The 26,548-nt window shown below is 34.0% G+C and overlaps 1 protein-coding gene across 2 annotated transcripts in view; it reads right to left on the bottom strand.

The window, feature by feature from the left end:
• The window catches only part of LOC145252537 (BUB3-interacting and GLEBS motif-containing protein ZNF207-like), a 58,979-nt gene that overhangs the window by 24,048 nt on the left and 8,383 nt on the right, over positions 1-26,548 (bottom strand). For both annotated transcript variants that reach the window (XM_080112085.1, XM_080112086.1), the window contains exons 2-4: positions 15,578-15,704; positions 10,104-10,239; positions 5,672-5,896 (exon numbers count right to left, since the gene is read on the bottom strand). In XM_080112085.1, the coding sequence (XP_079968211.1) occupies positions 5,672-5,896; positions 10,104-10,239; positions 15,578-15,704 (488 nt within the window). The remainder of the gene's footprint in view (positions 1-5,671; positions 5,897-10,103; positions 10,240-15,577; positions 15,705-26,548) is intronic.

Below are 26,548 nucleotides of genomic sequence, written 5' to 3'. Positions count from 1 at the left end.
TAAAAGGACGGTTAAAATCTTAAAGATCTCTCGGCTGGAATGCATGATAGCCGACGAATGTCTGGCATCCACTAAGATACCGCATCCTCAGCTTAAACAAGATTTTTTGTTGATAGTCATGTTTGTATAAGTAACATCACTAAATAAACATTTATTTTATTCCACAAGGCTGGGAATAAACAAAGAAAACCACAAAGTATAAAATGAGACTCCTACAGGATTCAAAAAAAAAAAAAAAAAAAAAAAGGGGGGGGGAACCACTTAATGTGGGTCGCACAGCGCTCTACATTGCGAGTGAAACAGTCGCATTTGCAATTGATTTTTCAAAGTGACGACTAGAAATAATAAAACGCTTATCTTTTGGCAATTGTTTGTTTTTTTCACCGACAATCTTACAAAGCTCATTACCGAGCGAAAAATGTTTTTCAACTTTTTTTTTTTTTTTTTTTTTTTTAAATAAATCGAGCAAAGTCAAATTATTAAAACAATAAAAGGGTTAATAGAACAATATACTCTTTTTTTAATGAAGGTTGTTAAAAAAAAAAAAAAAAAAACACATCTGAAGAAATGTTTATAACTTTCCAATCTCAACATAAAATTCGATGCATATTTAGAATTGGATGTCTTCAAGTCCAACATAAAAAAATTCCTGACGAACCGCCCCCTTAAGTAGACACTTTATCAAATCTCTAATACTAACGATTACTATAATACTATCCCATTGATTACTGTACACGCAATAACCCTTATCCCCAAGTGGCTTCCAGGCCTGGATAAGTGGTGACCACCATGTAAAAAAAAAAAAAAAAAATTACACTTATTAAAAAAAAAAAATACAGAAAATTTTTATGATGTATGTACTCGCCGTGGAACGAAGATGTCATATTCCAAAATTCACATGGATTTGGGTAGTACACAAAAATATTTAGTTGTCAAAGGTCAACTGAAGATAAATTTATCTATAGAGCCCTGGTGCAGTCTTTGACCACATGACTGATAAGTTGAACAGTTATCAGGAATGTGAGTGGCCAATGACAAAAAAATTGAAATCAAGATGAATTTTCCTCTCATGTAAAAAAATATGAGAAACAATCTCCCATTTCTGGACCATTTTAGCTTTTTGTAGTGAGTCAATGCAAAAAAGATTTCTGCTATGGGAGATAAATTCTGTACATTTTTTTTTTAACATTAAATTCATGCACAAAAATTATCTGTTACTTAATTCTAAAATAATATTATTCTTTCTTTTCTTTCTGCCCAGTTTTATATGGTGTTCCAACATAAAAAAAAGTAAAATCGGATTTTTTATTTTTATTTTGGGGGCGGAGAGGTGACTTAATGAAAAGTATTCATTTACCATACATTTATTTCATGAAAGTGTTGACGGATATATTTTAACTGTAGTAATAATGCCACAAACAGTCTCACCTCAAATATGCGCATGCGTATGAAAATTGAGGAAAAAGATCCCACTTGCAAAGAGTTCCGGTGTTATAAGCTATAATTTTCAAAACCCTACTGAACAAGCTATTCCGACAAATGATTAAGCAAACATAAATAGCAGACAAAGCATTTGATATTCGGCTGATTCCAGAATTTCATGGCGTCACACCCAATCAGTGTCTAAATGATTGGCGTGTGAAATGTGTGATTTTGACATTGAGCGTGTCATGTGGGGCTCTATCAGTATATCAAGAGTTAATTCGTGACCAGAGATGATTTAAAGCGGGTGAAACAAGCTCTCTTCCTGGCTTTTGCACCAGAACCTTTTGTTGTATTTGACAAGTTTGTCTCTAGTTTTCACCCTGCAGAAACTGGATGAATACTTGGGTGACCTACAGAACCAAGCACGTCTAATCGAAGAAAACTCCTTCGACTGATAGTTCAGTTGCACTTGTGTCAGAACTCCATGGCTCAGACAACAATTGCATTGGTCTTAATGGATGGAACACATAATCCTGGAATAGATTCTTGATAATGCTTGCAAAAAAGAGTGTTCTTGGAGACATACTTATCGGTGTCAAAAAGTAGGACATGTTGCATTGAGGTGTCCAGAAATACTCTCTCTCCACATAAACTAGAAGTGCTTGACACAATATGTATAAAGATCAATGCGCTAGATCAGATAGCATTGATGGATTCCAGTTACTCCTCATCCATTGTGAGGGAGTTGTTATGTCCACCCAAAGTACGGAAAAGTACTGAGATTCTTACAGCACATGGAAAATACCTTCTAAGCCATAGTGTTAGCAGCATAACTTAAACAGTGACCAACAGGAATCTCTTGAAGACTGACATACTGGTGGTAAAAAGCAAGCCATTAGAACTCAAGTTCCTTCTGGGGATAGGGGCTAGACATCAAGAAATTTGGTGGTGTGCATATTAACGAAGAAGGAAAGGTACATTTTGCCAAGGCAGCTCTAGCTCTGAGTACTACAATAAAGCTGGAACAGTCTGATTTTTGTGCAGACTTTGGCCACCACATCAAATCTTGGATGGTCTCATGGAAGTGGTCCGGTGATCAGCTGCCAGAAAAATTATTCAACAGAGTACTGGAGTATAACATCCCTGCAAGAGCTTGTGTGAAATATAATAAAAAACTACAAATCTGGATTGATAATGGGTCATTAGTTCCTTAGCCAAAAGAGGAATGCAGGAACCCAAAAAGCCTGCTCTAACTAATGGCAGTCATCCAGCAGAATAAACAAAAGGTAAGGTCAGTGTTCGACTATTGAGAGTTAAATGAGCATGTGGACCTATTTACGGTGTACGCGGACATATGAATTGAAAAGTTGAGAGAATGGCGACAAGTAGGATCAAGTGTATTGGTGTTCGATTTTCGCAAGGCATATTTTCAAGTACACTGTGGCCCTATCAAACTGTACTAATCAAGGGAGAAAGGTATTGCCTAATCTGCATGGTGTTCGGGCTGAATGTAGCACTGTCCATCATGAATACAATTATTGATGCTATTTTGATGAAAGACAAGCGCACACAGCAGGCAACATCTGCCTACACTGATTCTACGTATGTGGACAAGACTTTTGTGCCTGCGGTGCGTGTGAAGGAGCATTTCTACAGCTTCACTCGCCTCAGCAAAGAGCCAGAGCAGCTACAGGATGGTGCATGAATGCTTGGTTTGCAGGTCTGAGGCGTTGATAACAATCTGTATTAAAGAAAGAACAAAATCCCAGACATGCCAGGTGTCGTCACGTGACGGAATATATTTTCATTATGTGGCATGTTGGTTGGGCATCTTCTCGTGTGTGATTGGCTTCGTGTTACTGTAGCGTTCAAACGGAGAGCATCTGACATCACCACTGGGTAAGATGACCAAGTAGATGATACTTCTCTTAACACCATGACTAAGGTTCTCACGAGAGTGCACAAAAAAGACCCAGTGTGTGACAAAGCTGCGTTGACAGCCAAGACTTAACATATGGATTGACAAAAGCTCTCATTACCGACATGTTGTTGGTATATGATGCAGCTATAGAGGATGCTTGCTGGTTATGTCCAGAAAAGGATCCCCAACAGATTCTATTATTAAAGGAATGGATTTGCCAACTAAAAGACAACTACCTTGCATTTGTTCATGGATTCTGTTTGTGTTCATAAATGGATCTCAGATACCTATACCGGTAGGGCCAGGGTTTGAACAAAAACTACAAGTAAGATGTCCATTTGATGATGGCTTGATACAATAAAATTTATAAAACAATATGCACCATCTATGGATGTACCTTTGGTCAAATTAAGCCAAAACAAGATGGATCGATTGACAAGTGGCTCAGAGGTGGCTTAATGCAATTAAGAGGAACACTGAGCCTGTTAAACCTGCCTGTAATGTATCTGTGAGCTTAGTCGGGTTTGTTCAACAATAAAGTAATCATCCTGATGCAAAATGGACACTACTTTGTGAAACAGATTAGCTCTGAGTTTCTAAGGCTGCCATGAAAACCATCATCAAAAGAATACGAAGCATGTCATCCAGGCACTGGTTAGAGGGTGTTAAGCAAACATGGAACCGAGTAGTAATCGATATTACTCATTGCAATGGGGCCCATTTTTTGACATTGATTAACTGCGGATCCACTCGATTTGCTATCTAACGATGCCTTCCTTGGCCAGCAAGATGGATAATGACACTGCCTTTCACAGCAACTTATTTAAAACCTTCCTAAAGGAGTAGAGAATCCAACTTTGATTTCACTGTGCATATGTTCCCTCTGATAATGGCATCATTGAATTGTAAAACGGATAGTGCCCTTTGTTACAGCACCTTCTAATATGATCTATCGGAACCGCATACAGCTGAAATGAACAATGGAACATCAGTGCTGGCACACAATCAACAGCAGACTGTCTTCAAAACGGATGACCGAGTGTGAGCATAGGCTTCATATGGATGATGTACCACAAAATATGGAGTGGAACGCATAACCATAATTATCAATCCACAGAATATAACGGTCGATGGAATGCCACATCATGTGGAAAAATCTGTGACTCGGGGGGAACATAAATGTAGCCAAACTCAAAGAGAAAAGGAGCAGCATTTTGTTTATGCTTACAATTTTTTTTTTTTTTTTTTTTTTTTTTTTACATTTTCACCCCAAACAAGGTACATTGCCACTTTGATGTAGGAAGCTACTATAAGGGACATAAGCTACAGGGGTACTATGTGAGGAGTTGGGCAGCAAGATGTTGGTTCACATTACACTTAAACTTCTGCATGTCAGTACAGTTCGGGAAACAGGAACCCGGAAGGGAATTCCAAAGTCTAGCGGTTCTAGGGAAGAAACTACTGGAGTAGAAGGCTCTCTTGCATCTAGGGATCTCAACTGTGAAGGGGTGGGATTTTGCTGCTTGTCGGGTTTGTCGGGGGTATTTACGTCGATGGGGTACAAGTGCTTGCAGTTCGTCAGAGCATTCACCGTTAAAGTACTTGTAGAACAGGCAGAGGGATGCAACATTTCGTCGATGGGACAGAGGCTGAAGCTTAGATGACAGTTCAGGACCTATTAGGTTGGCGACTCTCTTTTGAACCTTGTCTAGGAGTGAGAGACTAGTAGCAGATGCACCAGCTCAAATATGGCAACAATACTCCATACATGGGCGAATGGTGGCCTTATAGAGGTATAAGATACTTTCGGGCGTTAGTAGCTTTCTAGCATGGTAGAGAGAACCTACCTTTTTCGCAGCGGTCCAAGCAAAGCTCTCAATGTAATTTTTCCAACTCATGTTTCCTATGAACGTTAGGCAGAGAAGTTAAAAAGATGTACTTTCAGATAAAGAGTCTTTGGCCATTGCTATTGGTGGTAGAGAAGGTTTCTTGTAATTATTGAAGGAAACAAGTTTAGTCTTGGCAGCATTGAATGTGACCATCCATTTTTGTCCCCATTCCACTACAAATTGAAGGTCGTCTTCTAGTGTTTCTGCCATTTCTTTAGATACGTGTTCATTTGTTTTTCTGTCATGCCTGTTATAGAGCGTGGTGTCGTCAGGGAATCATTTGTGGTTAAAAGGCAAAGAAAAGAAGAAGGTAAAAATACTGACAGATGAGAGAAAGGAAGAAACAAAATATCATGATCTGTAAACTGCACAAGTATCTTTTTTTTTTCTTTTTTTTTTTTTTTTTTAAAACCAAAAACAGAAAACAAAAACTTACCAACAGGTGGCATTGGACCCATTGGTCCCATATGTCCCATGGGTGCCATTGGCCCTGCAGTTACAGGTCCTGGCCCTGGAGGTAGAGGAGGCATATTTGGAGTGCCAGGAGGAACATATGGAGGCATATTAGTAGAAGACATCTGTCCTCCATTAAAATAACTACTGTTTGGGGGACAACTATTGCTATCTTCATCACTGTCAACTTGAGGAGGTCTACTGTCACCTACAAGAAAAAAAGACAATATACCAGACTCATTAAAATAAAGAAAAATAAGAAAATAAGAAAGAGTGTTTAGAAGAAAAAAAATAAATCTTCATAAAATACAAAAATGTAGACTACAATGTATGGTGGACTAAGTAACTAAAATGGGTCCCCAATTAGAGCAGGTAATCAATTTGATTGAAAAATGAGCGATTGCACCAATTTCGATGACAATAAAAGTATTGGAGTGTGAAACATTTGTTGATCATCATTCAATCCTGGGCAACATCAGGTCTCCCTGCTTGTAATATAATAAACCTATATAAACAAGAGCTGCATGCTTTAGCAGTGCATACGAATGGCAAACATTGCAGGTGATAGATGCTTGACTAAAGAAAAAAGGGAAACACAGAATTCAAAATATTTGGTTCGAGTCTGGCAAAATAATAATTTCTACCTTAGTTCCAGCACTTCTTATTGGTTGCTAGCTTTCAACTCGCCTATTCGAGAATAGACACCTTATTAAATAAACAAACACGCTAGATGTTTAAAAACATGGCCGCTCTGTATACGTGCTACAATAGTTAAAACCTAAAACAAACCGATTGTTTCTTTTGTTTTATTTTCCTTTTCCCAACTATATTACTTCAATTCTTCTACTGTTGTTAATTAAAATTATTGTTTTCTGAAAAAAACAAAAAAAAATTTACATGATATTCAAGGTTTGCAACAACAGCGAGCAGACAACAGATATTGTAAACAAATACAAACGGAAACAGATAGATACACAGAGTAAAAAAGGGAGAGAGGGTTGGTTGGTTGTTTTACGGCATATCAACCTTTTTCGGGTTATTTAATGCCGAATCCGAAGATTTTGAAGAAAAATTTTTTTAATAGAATATATTTGTTGTTTTCAAGTCGGTTTCTATTTAATCCATAGTTGGGACCCTAACAGGTACTACCACTCTGGGTCAGAGTGGACCTAGGAGCAATGGTAATTAAAGGGTGGCTCCACACTCCCCAAAGCCCACAAGCTGGGGCCTCACCACTGGATATAGTTTAAGGTCATATCCAGGAACCCCATTGAGGGACTTTTACCCTTTGCAGGGGGGGCAGTCGGCATATTCTAATGCCTCACCGACAGGGCCGGGAGAGAGGGAGATAGACTAATACCTAGAGAGAGAGAGAGAGAGAGAGAGAGAGAGAGAGAGAGAGAAAAAAACTTTGAAAAAGTTATACACTTTTTATTTATTTTAAACAGAACATTTTCTTTACTTTTAAACTATACACATACAAGTTTTTATATTTTTAAACATTATAAACTTTTCCTTTACTTACAATACAGACACAACTTTAAAAAAAATTTTTTTTTATTTTATACACCAAACTTTTTATAATTTTAAACTGGAAATAGTATGCTGACAACAAATACTGCATTTCAATTGTCCGCAAGTAAGTAGTTATCCAATTATTAAGCAACATAATTTTTTATATGACTTTTTCTTTTTTTTTTTACAAAAATGACCATGGAAGTAATCTATGTGTATAACACAAAATTTTTTTAAAAAATCATTTTGGTTTACCTACGCTATTTGTGACCTATTTGAGTTTTAAAAATGAATATTGCATTTAAATTGTCCACAAATAAGTAGTTTTTTGAATATTAAGCAATATAATTTTTTATTACTATTTTTGTAAAAAGTACCATTAAGCACAAAATTATTTTATAGAAACTACAGTTGTGAAATAATTAAAAAAAAAAAAAAAAAAAAAAAAAAATTTTGATTTACCTACGTATTTGTGTTTTAAAAAACTAATATTTAATAAAAGTTTTAGGGCAAGTTAGTTACCAACGACGCTACTTTTTTGGCTTTTATATTACTTTATGACTGGACGTTCCCTTTTCTTTTTTTTTTTACTGTTCTTTTTTTTCTAGACGCACATTTTCTAAAAGAGGATCTTTAAAGTCAACACGAGTATCTTGCTTAATGTAAACATAAGTTTTTTGCACATTTTTACACGAACAATTTGTCTGTATTATAAATGCTTCACACTGAACATGTAATCATGTGATTATCAAATTTTAAGGTGGAAGCACAGATTACTTACAAAACACCCACCTCTAACATGTTCAGAATGGCTTTCAAAATAGCATTATTATTTCAGCATGGTAATAAAAATACATAAGTACCAAACATATACATTTTTTTCCGATCGACACTGCACACCCCAAATTTTCAGGTTGGTTCATAGTATTTGCACCTGGGGATCATGACAGTGATTATCAAGGTTAAATTTGGGGCAGATATTTTGATCCCCCCCCCCAGACACAAAAAGGTGGGTCTATTCCGAAAACCGTTCTAAACAGGGGTAGGTTGGAAGTGTTCATTACGAAAGCCATTCTTACCATGAGAATGTTAGAGGGGTGTCTATTTGAAAAGCTGTCCTTAACATGGGGAGGTTGAGCAATACCAACAACAGCCATACTTAAACTTTTTAGGGGGAGGGGGGGGGGCTACTTCCACCGAGCAATGCCGGTTAACAGGTTTTGCCAGTTTGAAATAAAGTACCTTATGAAATAAAGGCATCATGTTAGTTGAGAAAAGTAATGTTCCTAGATAGGCTCCAGATAGGTTCCCTTTGAATGGACACTGTCTACTTGTGGTTTTTGCTAGAAGAATTATTTTGTTGCAGCAGGAGCGAGATGATCACAGTCTGCACAATGAAAACACAAGTGCATACTCATAACACAAGATTAAAATCAAAACAAAAAGAAATGTGTGTTATTCTATCAACTTATGACAACTGACAAAATGGATTCAGGCAAGCCCGTTCAAAAGCAGATATATTAACTGTAGTCTCTGAACGTATATACCGTTCACTGGACAAAACAGGGGAGGGTAGAGCTGTAGCCCTTGATATATCTAAGGCTTTTGACAGGGTATGGCACGATGGTCTTCTAAGGAAAATTAGATCATATGGTATCACTGGAAGAATACACAATGTAATTAAATCCTTCTCAAGTAAAAGAAAAATCCAAGTTGTCCTCGACGGTCGTACATCTAAACAATATGATATAAATGTGGGAGTACCCCAAGGGTCTATCCTTGGACCTTTATTGTTCCTGATATTCATAAATGACCTCCCTGATAACATTGTTTCGGAGATGGGTATATTTGCCGATGACACCACGCTCTATAACAGGCATGAGAGGAAAACAAATGAACACATATCTCAGGAAATGGCAGAAACACTAGAGGATGACCTCCAATCTGTAGTGGAATGGGGATAAAAATGGATGGTCACATTCAATGCTGCCAAGACTAAGCTTGTTTCCTTCAATAACTACAAGAAACCTTTTCTGCCACCAATAGCAATGGCTAAGAACACACTGCCTGAAAGTACTTCCTTTAAACTCCTCGGCCTAATGTTTTCAGGGAACATAAACTGGAATATATACATTGAGAGCATTGCCAAGACTGCTGCAAAGAAGGTGGGCTCTCTCTACCGTGCTAGAAAATTACTTACGCTTGAAAGTATCCTCTCTATAAGGCCACCATTCGCCCATGTATGGAGTATTGCTGTCACATTTGGGCTGGTGCATCTGCTGCTTGTCTCTCACTTCTGGACAGGGTTCAAAAGAGAGTCGCCAACCTGATAGGTCCTGAACTGTCATCTAAGCTTCAGCCTCTGTCCCATCGACGAAATGTTGCATCCCTCTGTCTGTTCTACAAATACTTTAAATGGTGAATGCTCTGACGAACTACAAGCATTTGTACCTCCTCAACGTGACTACCCCCGACAAGCAACTAAGTCCTACCCCTTTACAGTAGAGATCCCTAGGTGTAAGAAAGCCTTTTACTCCAATAGTTTCTTCCCCAGAACTGCAAGTCTTTGGAACTCCCTTCTGGAATACTGCTTTCCCAACTGTACTGATATGCAGAAGTTCAAGTGTAATGTGAACAAACATTTTTCTACTCATCTCCCTTCATAATGCCCCCGCAAATTGTCCCCGATAGTAGCCCCCTACTTCAAAAAAAAAAAAAAAAAATGATGTACATGCTCGCTATTAAAAAATAAAATGTATCCATTCGACACACTATAGACACTGGACACAAGTGTGATTTCTTTGACTTTTTGCCAAGGTAATCACCATTTTCTTGACCTTACAAACAATACATCTTTGTAACTCACGATTCTAATTTGCCGTATAAATAAGAAAGTTTACCTCCTTTTCCAAGTTTGTGTTTTTCGTGTTCTTTCATGTCTTCTTCTGGAATTCCTTCCATGCCGTAAATTTCAATTTCTATATTATTGCGACCTGGCAAGGCATTTGGAACTTTATCAACTTTTTCTTTATGAACCTGTAAATCGAAAATAAAAAAAACAGATTTTTATACATCTTTATGATGCCAATTATATATATATATAAAAATAAGAGGGGTAGGACACCGAAACACGCGTGCACTTAGATTACTGTTTTTAAATATACATATATATATATATATATATATATATATATATATATATATAGAGAGAGAGATAGAGAGAGAGAGAGAGAGAAATGGCACTAACCCTATGTAGGTTTAACCAGCTTCCTCCAGAGGAGGAAGTACCATGGGAGTATGAAATTCACAAGCAGTCCCCAGTCGCATGTATATAACTGTTTGGTTTTTGCAAATCTGGCAAGTAGGTGTCGATATCTTACATACAACCCCTGGAATTCCCACATTGGTTACCTAGTTAGTACTGACCAACCTCAATGTTGCTTAACTTTGAGGATCTAATGAGAACCGGTGTGTCAACTTGATTATGCTGTACATATATATATAAAACATTTAAACATGACCAGCAGAGAGCTCTCTCGGCCATCATCTCACCAGGAGAAAATCGACAGCACACAATGAAAAACATTGGCGAAAACAAAGAGCGCCTGGGGAATCCTCTTTTTATATATTAGAAGGTGCAAAAGATGATTAAAATAAAAAAAATTAAATTTAATATACATCGTTTTTTTTTAATAGCCTCCCCCGGCACCTCAAAAAATAAATTAAAAAATGCTGATTGAAGAAAAATTGGAAATAAGGAAACAATAGAAGGCAATGAAAGCTCCAAAAAGATTAACATTTTCAGTTTCAAAAAAAATAATTTTCATTCGTCAATCTGCATGATATTTCAAACTAAAGACTGAATAATGGATAAAGAGATCTTAAGGTATAACCAACAATGTTGCCGACAACAGCATATTTATAAATGGGTGATGACACCTGAAAGATAGCTGTAAAAAATCTGGAACAGTTTGTGATAATAAAACTTTTCATACTTAGATAAGCAGTCAAAACATGACTGCGAGACAACAATTTTCAATTTGGAATTGTGTAAAATCGTCACATCCATTGTGCTAACTATAACAGAAAATTTGAAAAAGTTTGAAAAATAAAATTATTGGAAAACATTACCTTAAAATAATGTGTAAAAAACTTTTCGCCTTAGATGATTGATTTGGATCTAAAGCTCTACTAGCACAAAAACAACAAAAATAAAAATTTAAATGAATAAAAATTTATAGTAGCTGTTTTATTATATTTTATTTCTTCAAAGATATTTTTTTTTCATAAAATTTAACATCAACCAGATGGGTTATTTAATACCAAATAAAATTGTCAAAATATGATTCTGTAAGTGGAATAATCATATTTATTCTGTGAATACATTACTCTTAAAATACATTGTATTACTCTAGAAATTTTACAGATGGCTATCATCATTACTAAAAAAAAATAAAAAAAAAAATAAATAAATAAAAAATAAATAAAAGTACTATCAACCATCCCCTTAAGAGTGGCCTCTGGGCCTGCCTTGGTAAGTGGTGACTACTTTGTAAAAAAAAAAAAAAAAAAAAAAAAAAAAAAAAATGCATAATTTGTAAAAGGAAATTTTACAGTGAGAACGAGACCATTAATCTTAGAAAACATAGGGAAATTTTAAAAACAGGAACTCAAAATTACTCTTTAAAGACATTACTCCTTGGCATTGGTAATCTGTCTTCAACAAGATTGATCCTCAGCTATCATCTTCTAGTATGTATTTGTGAAGAAAATAAAAAGGAAAATGTTTGGATTTTGCAAAATCAGATTGAATAAAATGATTGGAAATAAATTTATTGAACTAGCGTATGTTGGGATTGGATATACCGATAGATAAAGAAATAAGAACGTGTTCAATAACTCCGACCATAATTAATTACAACCAAATACCGACTGAATTACAAAAAGATACAAGAAACATTTATTCATATATTCATACAAGCAAGATAACATGAAAATATTTGTTGGTGTACACGAACACGTGGAGATAAACTGCAAGTTTCATTGTGTAAGAATGTGTGTACTGAATATTCATAAAAGTTCAATAATATCATTGAATTTTAGGAATAATTAATTGTTCTTGGTAAGACATTATGTTTGATTCTTTTTGGTTGGTATTGAAGTTTGTGAAGGATCAGATAACCATACCTATTAAGATTGTTTGCTGCTCTCTGAGTGCTTGTTTATGGAACGTGCGAATTATATGTGTAGACCGCTTTATACCAGGTGAAGTTAGAGGAAGAAAAGGGAACAGAAGGCTATGTCAGATGTCACAGGAAATGCGCGCATATCAATTAGTCATGTCATGTTTGCGCGTACTCCAATCTGCGCACGTGTGCTACTGCACACAGCTTGCTCCATGACTGTTTGTTCTAGACAAGGCAAATATGACCGATGTAAACGGTTCACTATAGGTATGACTATTAGCAGATTGATTGGATCGGGTCTCTCCAATCTCCTATCTAGTTAAAGTGAAAGAATAGCTCAGCCATCAGGATTTTTAATCAGTTTTCATCTGAAAATACGGGTTGCTGATGGGTCAAAATTGAAAAATTGTTACATGGGAGTGTCAGATTTTGATCTGTTTACTAACTGTTTCATGAATGCGTATGCATGAAATGGTTCACATGACAGATACATTATATTAAAAATTAGTAGGTTTGAAAAAACTTTTTAAAGATCATGTCAAGCGGGGTGGGGAGTCATCAGATTTTAATCTGTTTGTCAACTGTTTCATGAGGTTTGAAAAAACTTTAAAGATTGTATCAAGCTCGCCTAATGGTTATCGTACTTAACTCACTGTCTTTAGGTTTTGGTTTCAGCTCAAGTATTTTTTTTTTTTTTTTACTTACAAGAAGTGAACTTTAGAAAAAACATAATACTCGCATGCACATGTCTGTTTCTTTCCTTTTTTTAAGGGAATTTAAAGTTATGCCAGGCAACATCGGGTACATCTTATATATATATATATATATATATATATATATATATACACAGGGTCCCAACTATAATTAGGCCCCGTTTCTTAGTGTTTTGTCCGAATGAAATGAAACTTTGGTCATAACTAGTTTATTATATTCAAAACATCACATCAAAACACTAAGGTCTTTGTCCTTTTTTCTCCGTTCTACAGCATATGTTCTAGATTGCCTCCATTTAGCTTTTGTTTTTTTTTTGGTCACCCTGTATATATAACATAACAGCTCTGTTCAATCTCAAAACATAACAGCTCTGATCAATCTCACTAAAATTTGATACACCCTGTCAGAATACCTGTGCAAAAAATCCAGTGAAGCAGAGTCACATACATAATCAAATGTTCGAAGCAAAAATATATCAACATTCATCACTACGTAAGTGAGATCATAATTCACAAAGCTGTAAATAAACATGTTCTTTATAAAATAAAAATGCTACAATATATATACTAGTGTTACTAATGTAAGGCACAGACTGCACTTGAATTCTGTCAGGTTGCTAATACTCATGAGAATGGAATGAACTCATTCTCATATCCATGGAAATCAATCTGCGTTAGTCCCATGGGCTGTTTTGTCACCCCAATTTTGCTTAAGTGTTCATAATTCGCAGTTGGCAACATTTCTTTTCCTCCCTCCCAGTACTCTCCAGACTCAGTGAAGGTATAGCACACATGGTATGGCGCAGTATTATCTCAGTTTTCCTTGGAGGTGAATCAGATTGAAAGGTAATGTTCATGTAATGAACTCATATTCATTTTTCTTGCTATTTCAATTCATAAAAATACTTCATGTTCATCATAGATATTAAAAAATAAATTTTTATATTGGGTGTATAAGCACCCCATGGGACTAACCATGTTTGGAACACCCACGTGACTAACGCAGGATTAAATAAAAAGGATAGATTAAATTATCTCTGGTTGTAGAACTAGTCTAGAAGGAAAACTCTGGAGTAATACAAGTCTTTTTTGCTTATCACAGAGTTGTTTCCAATCATCCAGAATTTTTCCAGTGTTGGTTCAGAAATGTTAGGGTAGATTTTGAGCAAATCTTGCTTCACTATAAATCCATGCAGGAAGTATCTATTATCTCGAGATTGAAATATGGTCTTTAGTGGAAAATCTGAGTTGGTGCGAGACAGTTAAAAAATTTCAGACCCAGAGTTTGAGTTTTTGTGTGGACATGACAGACTTGGACAGAAGGAGAATTATATAAATTCAAAAAAAAAAGGTATTTGTTTAGTTTAATCAAGACATTAAAAATTGAAAAAAAGAAAAAAGAAAAATAAATTATATGGTACATAACCATTATGGAATAAAGTTCTCATAAAAAAATTCACTTAATTTGATCAAGTAGTTTTTTTGTTTTTTACAGAGGAAAATCAAATTTTAATGAGATCGATCATAACCCTTCATCTTGCTTACTTCGAGGGCGAGAAGTGGGGGGTGCCTTTAAACGAAAAAGGGATTAAAAGACAAAATTTAAAAAAAATGGAGTAAAAAAGGACAGAAATTCTGTAGACTAAGTGAAAAAAACTAAAATATTAATCTAGGTATTTTTTCTGCCTATGTTTCAAAATAATCTTGTCAAATTTTGAAAAACTTTAAGCCATGATGGAGTTATCTCCCTTTGCACCACCCTCCTCATCCACGAAACAGGCAAAAACGGAGGGAAACGATCAATCTCACTAAAATTTGATTTTCCTCTGTAAAAAAATAAAACTACTTGATCAAATTAAGTGAAATTTTTTATGAGAACTTAATTCCATAACAGGTATGCACAACACAGGGCTCTACGGACAAATTTATCTTTAGTTGACCTTTGACAACTAAATATTTTTGTTAACTAGCCAAATAGAAAAGTTACTAGCCAAACCCACATGATTTTTAGAATATGACATCTTCGTTCTATAAGGAGTATCTACACCATAAAATTTTTTTTTTTTAATAAGTGTAATTCTAAATATATACCGAATTTTATGTTGATACTTGACGGTTTCCGCAGATATTTTTTTAAACAGCTTTTGTTAAAAAAAAAAAAAAAGTATAGTTTTATTAAACCTTTTATTGTTTAAATAATTTGACTTTGCTCGTTCTATTAAAAAAAAAAAAAAAGTTGAGATATTTTTCATTCAGTAGTGAGCCTTGCAAGATTGTCATGTCAGTGAAAGAAATACAAATCGCCAAAAAATAAGTGTTTCATTATTTCTAGTCGCCACTTTGAAAAATCACTCGCAAATGTGACTGTTTCACTCGCAATGTAAACCCCTGCAATATAATTTTTTTTTAATAATTTCATTTTCTAATGTCTTAATTAAACAAGTACCAATAAAAGAAAATGGTTTAATGACTTACTTGCATACAATGTATAGATAATCCTGGTCCTGTGTAGAGTTTCTTATGACATATGTGACACTTAAAATGTTTAGCTTTTTGATGTTGTATTAGGATCTTTTCGTCATCAAATTCCCTGTTGCAATACCTTTTTTGAAACAATCAGTCAAGGAAAAAGAACGCTTTTCAAATAAAAGAAACGAGAGACAGACAAGAAAAAAAATCAATATATTTTAATAAATTTTTTTTAAATCGAAACATATTGGGAGAATTCCAAAAGTAATGTCTCCTACTTTTTTTTTTTTATATATATTCTGTCCAAATGGATCAGATGGGGGATTGGCAAATTGCATTGTTATGACAAACTGAACTTATGTATTTATGACTTGAAACTTTCATCTCTCTGTTACAGATATTGACAGTGTGAGGCTCTAAGAAAGCAACCAGTCATGGGCATGTGTCAGAAATGCTTCATCAAATTTCTGACAAAAGTGCATCGAGAATATTGGTGACTATGTAGAAATATAAGTTCTGCAGCACAAAAGATTGCTCGTTTTAACGGTATTACTCCTGTCTTCATAACTCTTCAACTTTAACAAAAAAGTAGGAAGCTTTACTTTTGGAATGATCCTCGTAATATCACAATGAACAATATGATCAAAGCAACAGAGTTTGTTGTTCTGCACTTATCTCCCAGAAAATTGTATCATTTTAGAAAGACAATTTATTATTAACCGAATGAAGAGAAATGATATCAAATGCAGATGTGAAAAAAAAAAAAAAAAAAAAGAAAAAAAAAAAAAAAAAAGAAAAGAAAAATCTTGAGGAAAATAAAAAAAATAAAAACCGGTAACAGCTTGTCTTTGAATGACCCCCCCCCCTTCCCCTTTTGTTTATTTTAATTTACGCAGGCAGTTGCTAATTGGAGAAATAAATAATTACAAATGAAGAATCCCTATGAGGATTATTAATTTCATTGCTAATATATTGATTTTTCAGAAGAGGTGCAGCTGTTTAGAGTTCTGTCAGAGTTTTAGCAATTACATTAACATTGGTTGGTTGATTGGTTATGGCATATCAACCCTTTTTAGGTTATTTAATGCCAAAGCCAAAGATTCGGAAGAAAATTTTTTTAATAGAATATATTTGTCGTTTTCAAGTCTGTTTCTATTCAACCCATAGTTGGGACCCTAACAGATACTACCACTCCGGGTCAGAGTGGACCTGGGAGCAATGGCAATTAAAGGGTGGCTCCACACTCCCCAAAGCCTGCAAGCTGGGACCTCACCACTGGATATAGTTTAAGGTCATATCCAGGATCTGACATTAACATAGGAGACAGTGCTAACCATCACAGGTCTCGATCTATGAGTATGCGATCCAACAATCCTAAATGAAGCAGGTCAGAACGAATCTAACGATATATGTTTATGTAATTTCTATCTACTATTATAAGAAAGAGTTAATAAACGTTTGTTTCCCCAAAGCTTTTTTCATATATATTTTAATCACCAAATATAAAATATTTACTATTTTCGGGATTGAGTTATATCTGAAAATAATTGTCTTAATAGTTCTAATTAACTATAATTTCACAAACCTATTGGACGTCAGCAGAACAATAATAATCACAGTAATAAGAGTGAACATGTGTGTCCAGCTCATTCCAATAATCATGTATGCAAATTTAATTTTATGTGCAAAACAGCTTAAGCTTAATAATAACTGATAATCATAAGAAAAAGAAAGAATAATCAGGTTTCTAAACTTTGAAGATGAGGATTGATAATTTATGTTGCAATATTTTGGGCTTGTAATGGGGTATGATCCCACACAGTCGGACGATTCTATTTATAAACGATGCTGCTAAGAACTGACGAATCAAATTAATTCACGTTCTGCTACAAACCAATCAGAAACCAGAATTGCTTCATAAATATTAAACCTTTTCTGGTGCAATTTCACGTGTTCTTTCCTGGGTTTCGACACGGTAAGAATATTTTGTTCTGTGGAACTGTCTGCTTAAAGTTGGGATCAAAATTGATAAAATCAGATTCCTTTGTAATCACGTGTCGTGGCCCCACAACCGACAAGAAAATTATTATTGCTTGTTGACGCATCAAATGTACACGAAAATAAAAATGTATGTTCGCTAACAGAGCTTTCTACATTTTTAATGTAGTCGCCATTTTGAGTCCTGTATCTACATTGGAAACTCTTGTGCTTAGGTCGTCCAATTATAACATAATTTTTGTACTTTTCTTAGGAAAAGCAGGTTTTTTCCTAAGAAAAGTACAAAATAATTTTAAATACATATTAGATTTTGTGAATACAAATAAAAAAATACAATGTTATCATTATCTCTATTATATAAAAGCAACTTTGTGTGCGTGCGAGTTTGTTCTCTATGGACTCCAAAATGGCTGGATCAATTTTTATGAAATTTCACATGAAGATACTTTATGTGCCTGGCAGTGTTCTTTAATAGGTTTTGTGTCTTCGATAAGTATCGATAATCAAAATAATCCGATGAAATAAGGAACAGAAGATTTTGACCAAAGTTAACACTTTACACAACCTAACATCACAAGTGCATCTGAGAAATTTTGACTACACAAGCCGACATAAAATCAGCAGCAGGTTCTTTGATATGATAGGAGCGCGTTCAAAATGAATCCTTATGTTTAAAGCACAATTGAGGCTTGATACTTGACTTTTGCATTTTAAACTAATGCAAGCCATTATATATACAAATGATTTTATAAAAACCGTAGGTTCTCCACGGTGCAATATAAACTACAATATATTGTAGACTAAGTCACTGCGAGGAGGTATGTGAAGCTTTATCCCAATGTATTACAATGGGTTCCCAACTAGAGCAGGCAATCAATTGATTTGATTGAAAAATGATTTGTTTATAAGCCAAATTACAATGCAATATTATGCAAATTGTTTATTTGCACAACATTGTGTTGTAATTTGGTTTATAAATGTATTTTATATGTATTTTATTTTTAAATTTTACATTTAAACAACTCTTCTATTAGCAAAAACACAATTCTGACTTTCATATCGCACGCGCCAAGCATATTCTTCTGGCATTTCAAAATAACACCATAGACACAACACGCGGACACTTAGCTAACTGTTTTTTCTTTAATTTAACATCATAGCGAGGGGGGGGGGCGAATGGATAATATTCTAAGGATGGAGTCTATCTCCGAAATATTAATTTTATACAAATAAATATTTCTTTGTCATAATATTGTGTAGTAATTTGACTTATAAAAATATTTCATTTTAAAATTTAAACAATGTTTTTATCACGGAAAACAACTCTGACTATATATATATATATATATATATATATATATATATCTTACGGATGCAGCATACAATATGAAATTATAGTTAACAGTGAATTTCATATCTACCCATTTTTGCACTTGAGGCTGGTTTGTGATACCTAGCAATGACAACCTTAAAATAATGTAGTTTTAGTACTCAATTTAAAGCAACGAGACCTTCTATTATATAAAGGGGATGTGTGTGTGTGTGTGTGTTTGTATGTCTGCTAAAAACTTTTCTCATACACATCGTACATGCACCAACTGAGCATCATTAGAAAGAGCGATATCTTGGACAAATATCCAAAAATTAGAAAAAAATGGTCAATTATTTTGTGTAGAAACTGAGTTTTAAAAAAAAAAAATCATCTCTTTCCAAACGATTTCAACAACTGAGCATGTGTCAACCATTGTCCTCTGAATTAGTTTAAGCACAAGAATTTTTTATGTGATTTCGTAATCAGCATTCTGGCCGAATGGATTAGAAGCTTGTCTCATAACCATTAGTTTTGAGGTTCACACACGCCTATCGGTGGACTTTTTTTTTTTTTTTTTCATTTAAAACAGGGTTGTTTTGTAATTTTTTACTATTTACTGGGAATTTTTTTTTTTACAGGCACCTAATTATGTTAAAGAACAATTTCCTTATTTCGATTTTTTATCAGCGGTTTAAATCAACTAAGGGTTAAATTTGTATTTAAAAGAAACAATAATTCCAATCTAATTATGATTCTTTAATTTAAAAAAAAACAAAAAAAAAAAACTTTCATTTTCATAAGCATATTTTATGACCGAACAATATATCAAATTGGAAAAAAAAAAAAATCATTATTTCGTGTAGAAATATTGTTTTGTTTGAGGAGGGGGGTGGGCAGATCAAAACTTGGCTTCCAACACAATTTCTTTCGTTTTAAATAGCTAACATTATAGCATTTCAATAATCATGGGCATATCAATAAGAGGATTCAGTTATTAATTTCAGTTATGCAAGTTCGCGTCCAGCCCACGTCATTTTTTTTTCTTTTTGCTTTCGCTTCTGGCTGATGACACCAGAGTCCTGTTTTTATTTTAACACCCATCACAGTTGCCACAATTTCTTTTATGACCAGGCAACACTCCCCCACCCCACCATTAGTTTATAAATAATGAAGAAATAATGTGATAATATTATTGTAATAAGCACTTTTTGTTTTTAATGAAAATATTACTTTTTTTTTTTTTTTTTTTTTTTACAAAGGAGTCACCACTTATCAAGGCCCGGGGGCCACTCAAGGATAAGGGTTAATGAGTGTACAGTGGTCAAGGGGAACATGTCAGTAACCATCAGCAGTGGAAATCTTGTAAATTGGATTACCCAAGGAGATGGCTCATCAAGAACCCGTTCACACTGGACCCAAAAACAACCATACAGTAGTCAGCTGGAAAGCAGGAAAACGGAATAGAGTTCCACAGGCATGCAGCTCCAAGAAAGAAGCCCTGCTCATGTTACTGAATTTTTGAGGTGGGGGTTGGTTATTCATTATTATTTGAGTTATCTGGACTGCCATTCTCATCTTGAGTGTCATTTTCACAATGTTTTGGTCGATGTAACCTCTAACTTTCTTATGATTTATCTTGTTGAACTCCGGAATCTGCGGACCTATGGTGCAGTGGTTAGAGTACTTTGTAAAATTCAGTTGTAAAATTTACATTATTCTAAAAGATTGAAGGTTCAATCCTCAATGCAGGCAACCGAAAATACAATTGCGAATTACTTAGAACTTCTATCCAGTCAAAAACGAGAGCATTCTACTTCTGTGTACTTTACAGAGTTTGACAGAAAAATTCCAGAGTTCAACAAGATATACCAGAAGAATATTGGAAATTACATCAATTAACACATTGTGAAAATGACACAAAAGATGAGAACAGTAGTCAGAAGAATCCAAATAATATGGAAACTATTCAAACTTGCAAATCTAAATTCCATCTTCAAAATATAATTGTCTATGTTGGGAAGTAATTTTTTTTTTCTTTCTAACTAAAGCAGATCTTGTATTTTTTTTTACCCAAATGCTTAATTCTAAAAATTTCAGATCAAATCATTCTTTGCTCTTCAAATTATCTTTGTTGTAACTTTCATTGCAAATGAAACCTAAACTAACTTAAAAGAAGTTTACAACTAAGAAATAATATTTAGGGAATTACCCCCCTTCCCCCCTCAATATATGTACCACTACAGATCCTTTTTTGCATAAAAAACAAACAAAAAAAATCTCAATGTATTCTATTACCATTACTACAACTCTATGGGCCAATGTATTTTTTTTTTTTACTGATAAATATTTCTGTACTTTGTAGGATGTTTTTTTTAAAGATTACTTCGAAGATAGTTGAAATTTTCGTTGCTCTGTTCATTATTGTAGCATTACTAGTATATGCTGTATTTTCGTGGACATCGGCAATATTACATACCTAATGTGCTTCAACAAGTCATATCTTTTTTATTTGTGGGTCAATTTTTAAAAGAATTACATTGATGGAAAGAGAAAATAAGCACTCTAATGATGTTAATTTATTTTTCTTTTATGCGTCCAATGTTTTTATGCTCAAAGTTAAAAATGAAAAAAACGGTAAAAAGTGACGACAACAAAAAGGGAAACTTTTTGCAATGTTTACATTTTATATGTTACGTTTGGATACACATGCGCGGGGTTAAATTTGATTGGATATGGCTGAAATTTTACAAGCTATATAAGCATAGAAGTCCATCTCTACTGAACTTTGATTTATATTTTTATGCCCACAGGAAGCAAAGTTACAACCGAGCAAAGTTGATGAAGAATATTTCAAAATTGATAAGATAAATCGGTATATATCATCCATTTTCATGTCTAATATGTAAATATTTGATAATTATTAATCGTGCGGAAATTTCTTTAAAAATCTTTTATAGAAATTCAAATCCACTTAAGAGAAAAATGGCTCGCTAATGCACTGAGCTGACTAAAGTATTCTTAAAAAAAAAAGAAAACTTTTTCTGCTTTCGTCTTACTAGACCAGTCATTTTTTATTCTGAGTTTGTCAATTGAAGAAAATTATTTTCAAGTTTTTCAAATTTGATTTCCAAACAATACTATTTTGTTTTTAACGCTTTTAGTACCAAGTACATGCGTTTAACTTACTTGTATTTAACGTACAATTGTTTTTTTAGGGGTCAAAAAAAAAAATAAATAAAATATATAAAACAAATAAAAAGGTACCTGTGCACTTATGCTACCATGCTGAAATAATAACATTATTATTTAGAAACCCATTCTTAACATGAGGAAGGAAAGGTGTTTTGTTAACTATTCTCTACTTTCACCAAATGATTAAATAAAAGAGATAGTAACACTTGAATTTATTTTTAACTCATTGTCAAGACCATTTTTTCGAATCTGTAAAACAAACCTTTTTTATTTTTGGAGGATATCTAAATAATAATAACACTAATTAGGCGGTTCGATAAAGAATTTGTGATGCATTTTTTAAATTTTTACCTTGTTTCCACCTTAACATTTTTCTTTAAAATGACTACCTTTTAAGGTTTTCAGGTATGCTGAAAATGGATATTGCATTTAAATTTTCCACAAATCAGTAGCTTTCCGGATATTAAGCAATGTCATTTCTTACATTATTGCTGGTGGCCATCTTGATATGCGTGTTTGTGCATAGTTTCTTGGGGCTCCGCTTGCACGTACCAAGATGTCTCTGAGCGATAACATAAGAAATGACATTGCTTAATATCCAGAAAACTACTTATTTGCAGAAAATTTAAATGCAATAGAAGTAATCATTTCAAACGTTAAGGTGGAAACCAGGTAAAAAAATTACCGTTTTATTTCTGTTTACATAATTGAATTTTCAGTAAAACAACAATAGAAATGACAACAATTACCATCAACTGGTCAATATATAGTTGTTGCTTATCAGGATTCCTGGTATCCTGGTACTGTGAAAGTTACATCGAAGATTCATGTAGAGTATGATTTATGGTTGCATCTCAGAAAATAGGGGTATATTTTGGGCCAGATAGAGAGGATTTACAAAATTGAAAATTAGACTGGTCCCAAAATGCATAAGTTCTGGTCATAAGATTGGTCCCAAAATGTATAAGTTCTGGTCAACTATGAGAACTTCCATCTTTTACAGAAATCCAAAATCTATATGAAACAGTTTCTTTGATTTATTTCGGAGATTAATTTATATCTATTCAATTTTTTCTTTTCTTTGAGGGTAGTAGTAAATACCGGCCATGAATGCTCTTTAGGCTTCACCCAAAATTAAGCTCTCCTTTGGTGAGGAGGCAAAATGCCTATTCTCGATAAAGCTATATTTAAATACCACTACAATACTTAGTTTTGTTCATGAATAGACACCCACTGTATGATACCATGCGGCAGTTTAAAAAAATTGAAATTTGTACATCAGAATTTATAATTCATGGCTTATGGTAAAGAGACACATCAGATTTGACAGCATAATCAGAAAGAGCATACAATTTTACCTAAGAGTGTCAAGTTTTATGAGAATAGCTTGAAAAATAAATAAATGGTGGCGAAATTACAGAATTTCTTGAAATGTTCAGGTCTGTAATTTAGTCACTTTTTCTAAAGAAAAATGTCCACAGAAAAGCCCAAATTTTGGCACTTAAAAATTCTCATAACTTTGGAACTATTGATGGTATTTGCATAATTCAAACGGTTTTAAGCATCTTTTACATATCCCTTTTCATGCAAGTTGATAAAATAACAATTATCTAAAGAGAAAAAATTAACTTGTAATGCTAAGTATTGTGTGCATCTTGCTTTATTTTGTTAAAAACCTCCAACATTTTATGTTAACTCAGATTATTTAATGACTGTTAATGTACTATCTATAAACTAATACCCAAAAAGGTAATCAAAGCAGAAAAAATTTAGAGCTATTCATTATCTGCTCTTAAGTGTCTTTGTTTTTTTTTTGTTTTTTGTTTACTTATTTTTATTAATTTTTGTTTAAATAAAATCCATTTTAATTCCTAGACTTTTTGATCTGCAAGATAGGGTAAGAGTTTGGAGAACGCATCCCTGCCATATCAAAGAACCTACTGTTGTTTTTATATGCTGGAACTTTCTGCTTGTGATAATAAAACTTCTCAAATTCACTTGTGATGTTAGGCTGTATAAGGTGTTAACTTTAGTCAAAATCGTCTGTTCCTTCTTTCATCGGATTTTTTCGATTATCGATATTTATCGAAGATATTCTTGTAGAAAACCTATCCAAGAACATTGCTAGATTCATAAAGTTGTGTGAAATTTCATAAAAATCGGTCCAGATCACACACACACAAAGTTCCTTTTATATATATATATATATATATATATATATATATATATATATATATACACACAATATTCATGATGCAACAACAAGATGACAGCAAAAAGAAAAATACATGATCAACAATTTGATGCTATCAAAACATCAGAGTTCAGGAGATTATCGCCAATGAACAGAGCAAGTTGATGCATGTCATTACAATATATATATATATATATATATATATATATTTTTACACAGTGATCACCATTTATCAAGGCCCGGAAGCCACTCAGGGATAAGGGTTATTGCAAGTACATTACGTTAGTGTGGAGATTTGATGAAGTGTTTACTTAAGGGGGCGGTTCATTAGGAATTTGTTAACATTGGATTTGAACACATCCAAGTTGTAGTCAGGTGGGAAGCAGGCAGACGGAACAAAGTTCCACAGGTGTGCAGTTCTAAGAAAGAAGCTTTGTTCATGGAATCCGCGTTTTGATTTAGGCACAGATATGATGGAGGAAATTTTTCACAGTGGATTCAGCTAGACAGGTGTTTTTCATGAAAGATTGGCGAGGGGAGACCAGAGATTGGAGTTCAGACGAGCACCTGCCATGGAAATAACGATAAAACAAGGATAGGCTCGCAACGTCTCTTCTGTGGGAGAGAGGTTGCAGGGTAGAGAAAAGGGCATCCGCCACTAAGCCACAAAGTCTATTTTGTACTCTGTCAAGGCAGGATAGGCTGTTTTTAGCAGCTCCTGCCCAGATATGGCAGCAGTATTCCATCATATATAAATAAAGGTGTGGATGATACTTATTAGTAATTTTAAACTATTATTAAATCTATATCCATTTTTTTTTTTTTTAATTCATTTTTGTTATAAATCTGGGCTCCATATTTTAGAATAATTTGAAGACCAACAGTTCCCCTTGTGCCGGAAGAACAAACTTCACTTTGTCAGCACCAGCAGGAGGATAGTAGAAAAACTCAGAAAAGCGTTTCAACAGTCATGATTCAACAACAAGATGACAACAAAAAAGAAAAGTACATGATCAACAATCTAATGCTATCAAAACACCAAAGCTCAGGAGATTATCGGCAACAAACAGAGCAAGTTGATGCACGTCATTACAAGCGAGAAAGATCAACTTACAGAAAAACAGGTAACTTTCTGCCCAAAGATGCATTAAAGGTCAGGCAGACAAAGTTCTCTATGGCAAACAAGGATCTTTGATACTACATCTGCATTATGAGGGAAGTAGTTCAACGCAGGACTAGGTTGAGAAGGTAGCATGCATGTGGTAATAAAATTCTGCGTCCAGCCATATCAGCTGGAAAACTGAAATCTGGCTGTCAAAAAACTTTGTTATCTACAGACCTCTTAGCTTGCTCGACTGCAATCCGAGTAAACTTTTTGTACCAGATGCAGTGGAATGAGGCACCAACAGATCCAGTTGCAATATAGAGGACAATCTAAAGGCCAGGGTGGCCAAAGTCTTTGCAGCAACAGTGATGAAGGGCTGTGGTTGATTGTGAGGCTGCCTTAAATCTGTCATCAAAGCCAAAAAGTTGCAGACAAATGAAATCAGCAGAAAACATTGTAAAGATAAAACTGACCAAAGTTAAATGAACTACTCACAAAAAATAATCTTGCAAACAATATCATTTGACGACTTAATTCTGACTAAGAGAAGTGTCATTTGGTGTTTATTCAGATTAACACTTTGGCAGAATTTAAAATTAAAAGAAAATACAGAAATGTCTGTATGATGTATGTACCAGTCACGGGATGAAGATGAAAAGTTCCAAACATCACGTCATTGATCAAATAGTTTTTTTTAGTTTTTTTTACTCAAGAAAATCAAATTTTACTGTTTCAATGAGGGTGAAAAAGCATCCATCAATGAATCTGGACAAGGGCAGACAACTCTAATGTACATGGAAACTTAAATAATCACCAATTACCTCGCATTATGTTGTCTAGAAAAACATAGCCTTGTCTGTCACTTATCAGTAAAAAGTGGCAAATTTATTTTTTGTAAATAAAAAACTTAATTAGTGATTTTTGGAAGATACAATCTTCATTCTGCGACAAGTAGGTACAATATAAAAGTTTTTCTTAGTTTTTTGTTTATCGCTATAAGTGCCAATCTGAAGAAGCACCAGTTATTTTTCTAAATAATGTAAATTCTTTTCTGAATCGCAGATCTTATAAACACTAACTTCTCAATGCATTAATAAATAATATACGACTTTTGACAATAAAATTCTAAGCAAGAACTTGCTACCCCTCAAATTAAAGGCTTCAAAATCACTTTCA

Source organism: Euprymna scolopes, chromosome 29 (assembly GCF_053919585.1).
Source record: "Euprymna scolopes isolate OS-2025 chromosome 29, ASM5391958v1, whole genome shotgun sequence".
In the NCBI taxonomy this organism is placed as follows: Eukaryota; Metazoa; Mollusca; class Cephalopoda; order Sepiida; family Sepiolidae; genus Euprymna; species Euprymna scolopes.
The sequence above is the reverse complement of the archived record's forward strand: the minus strand, read 5'-3'. Positions and strand labels throughout refer to the sequence as shown.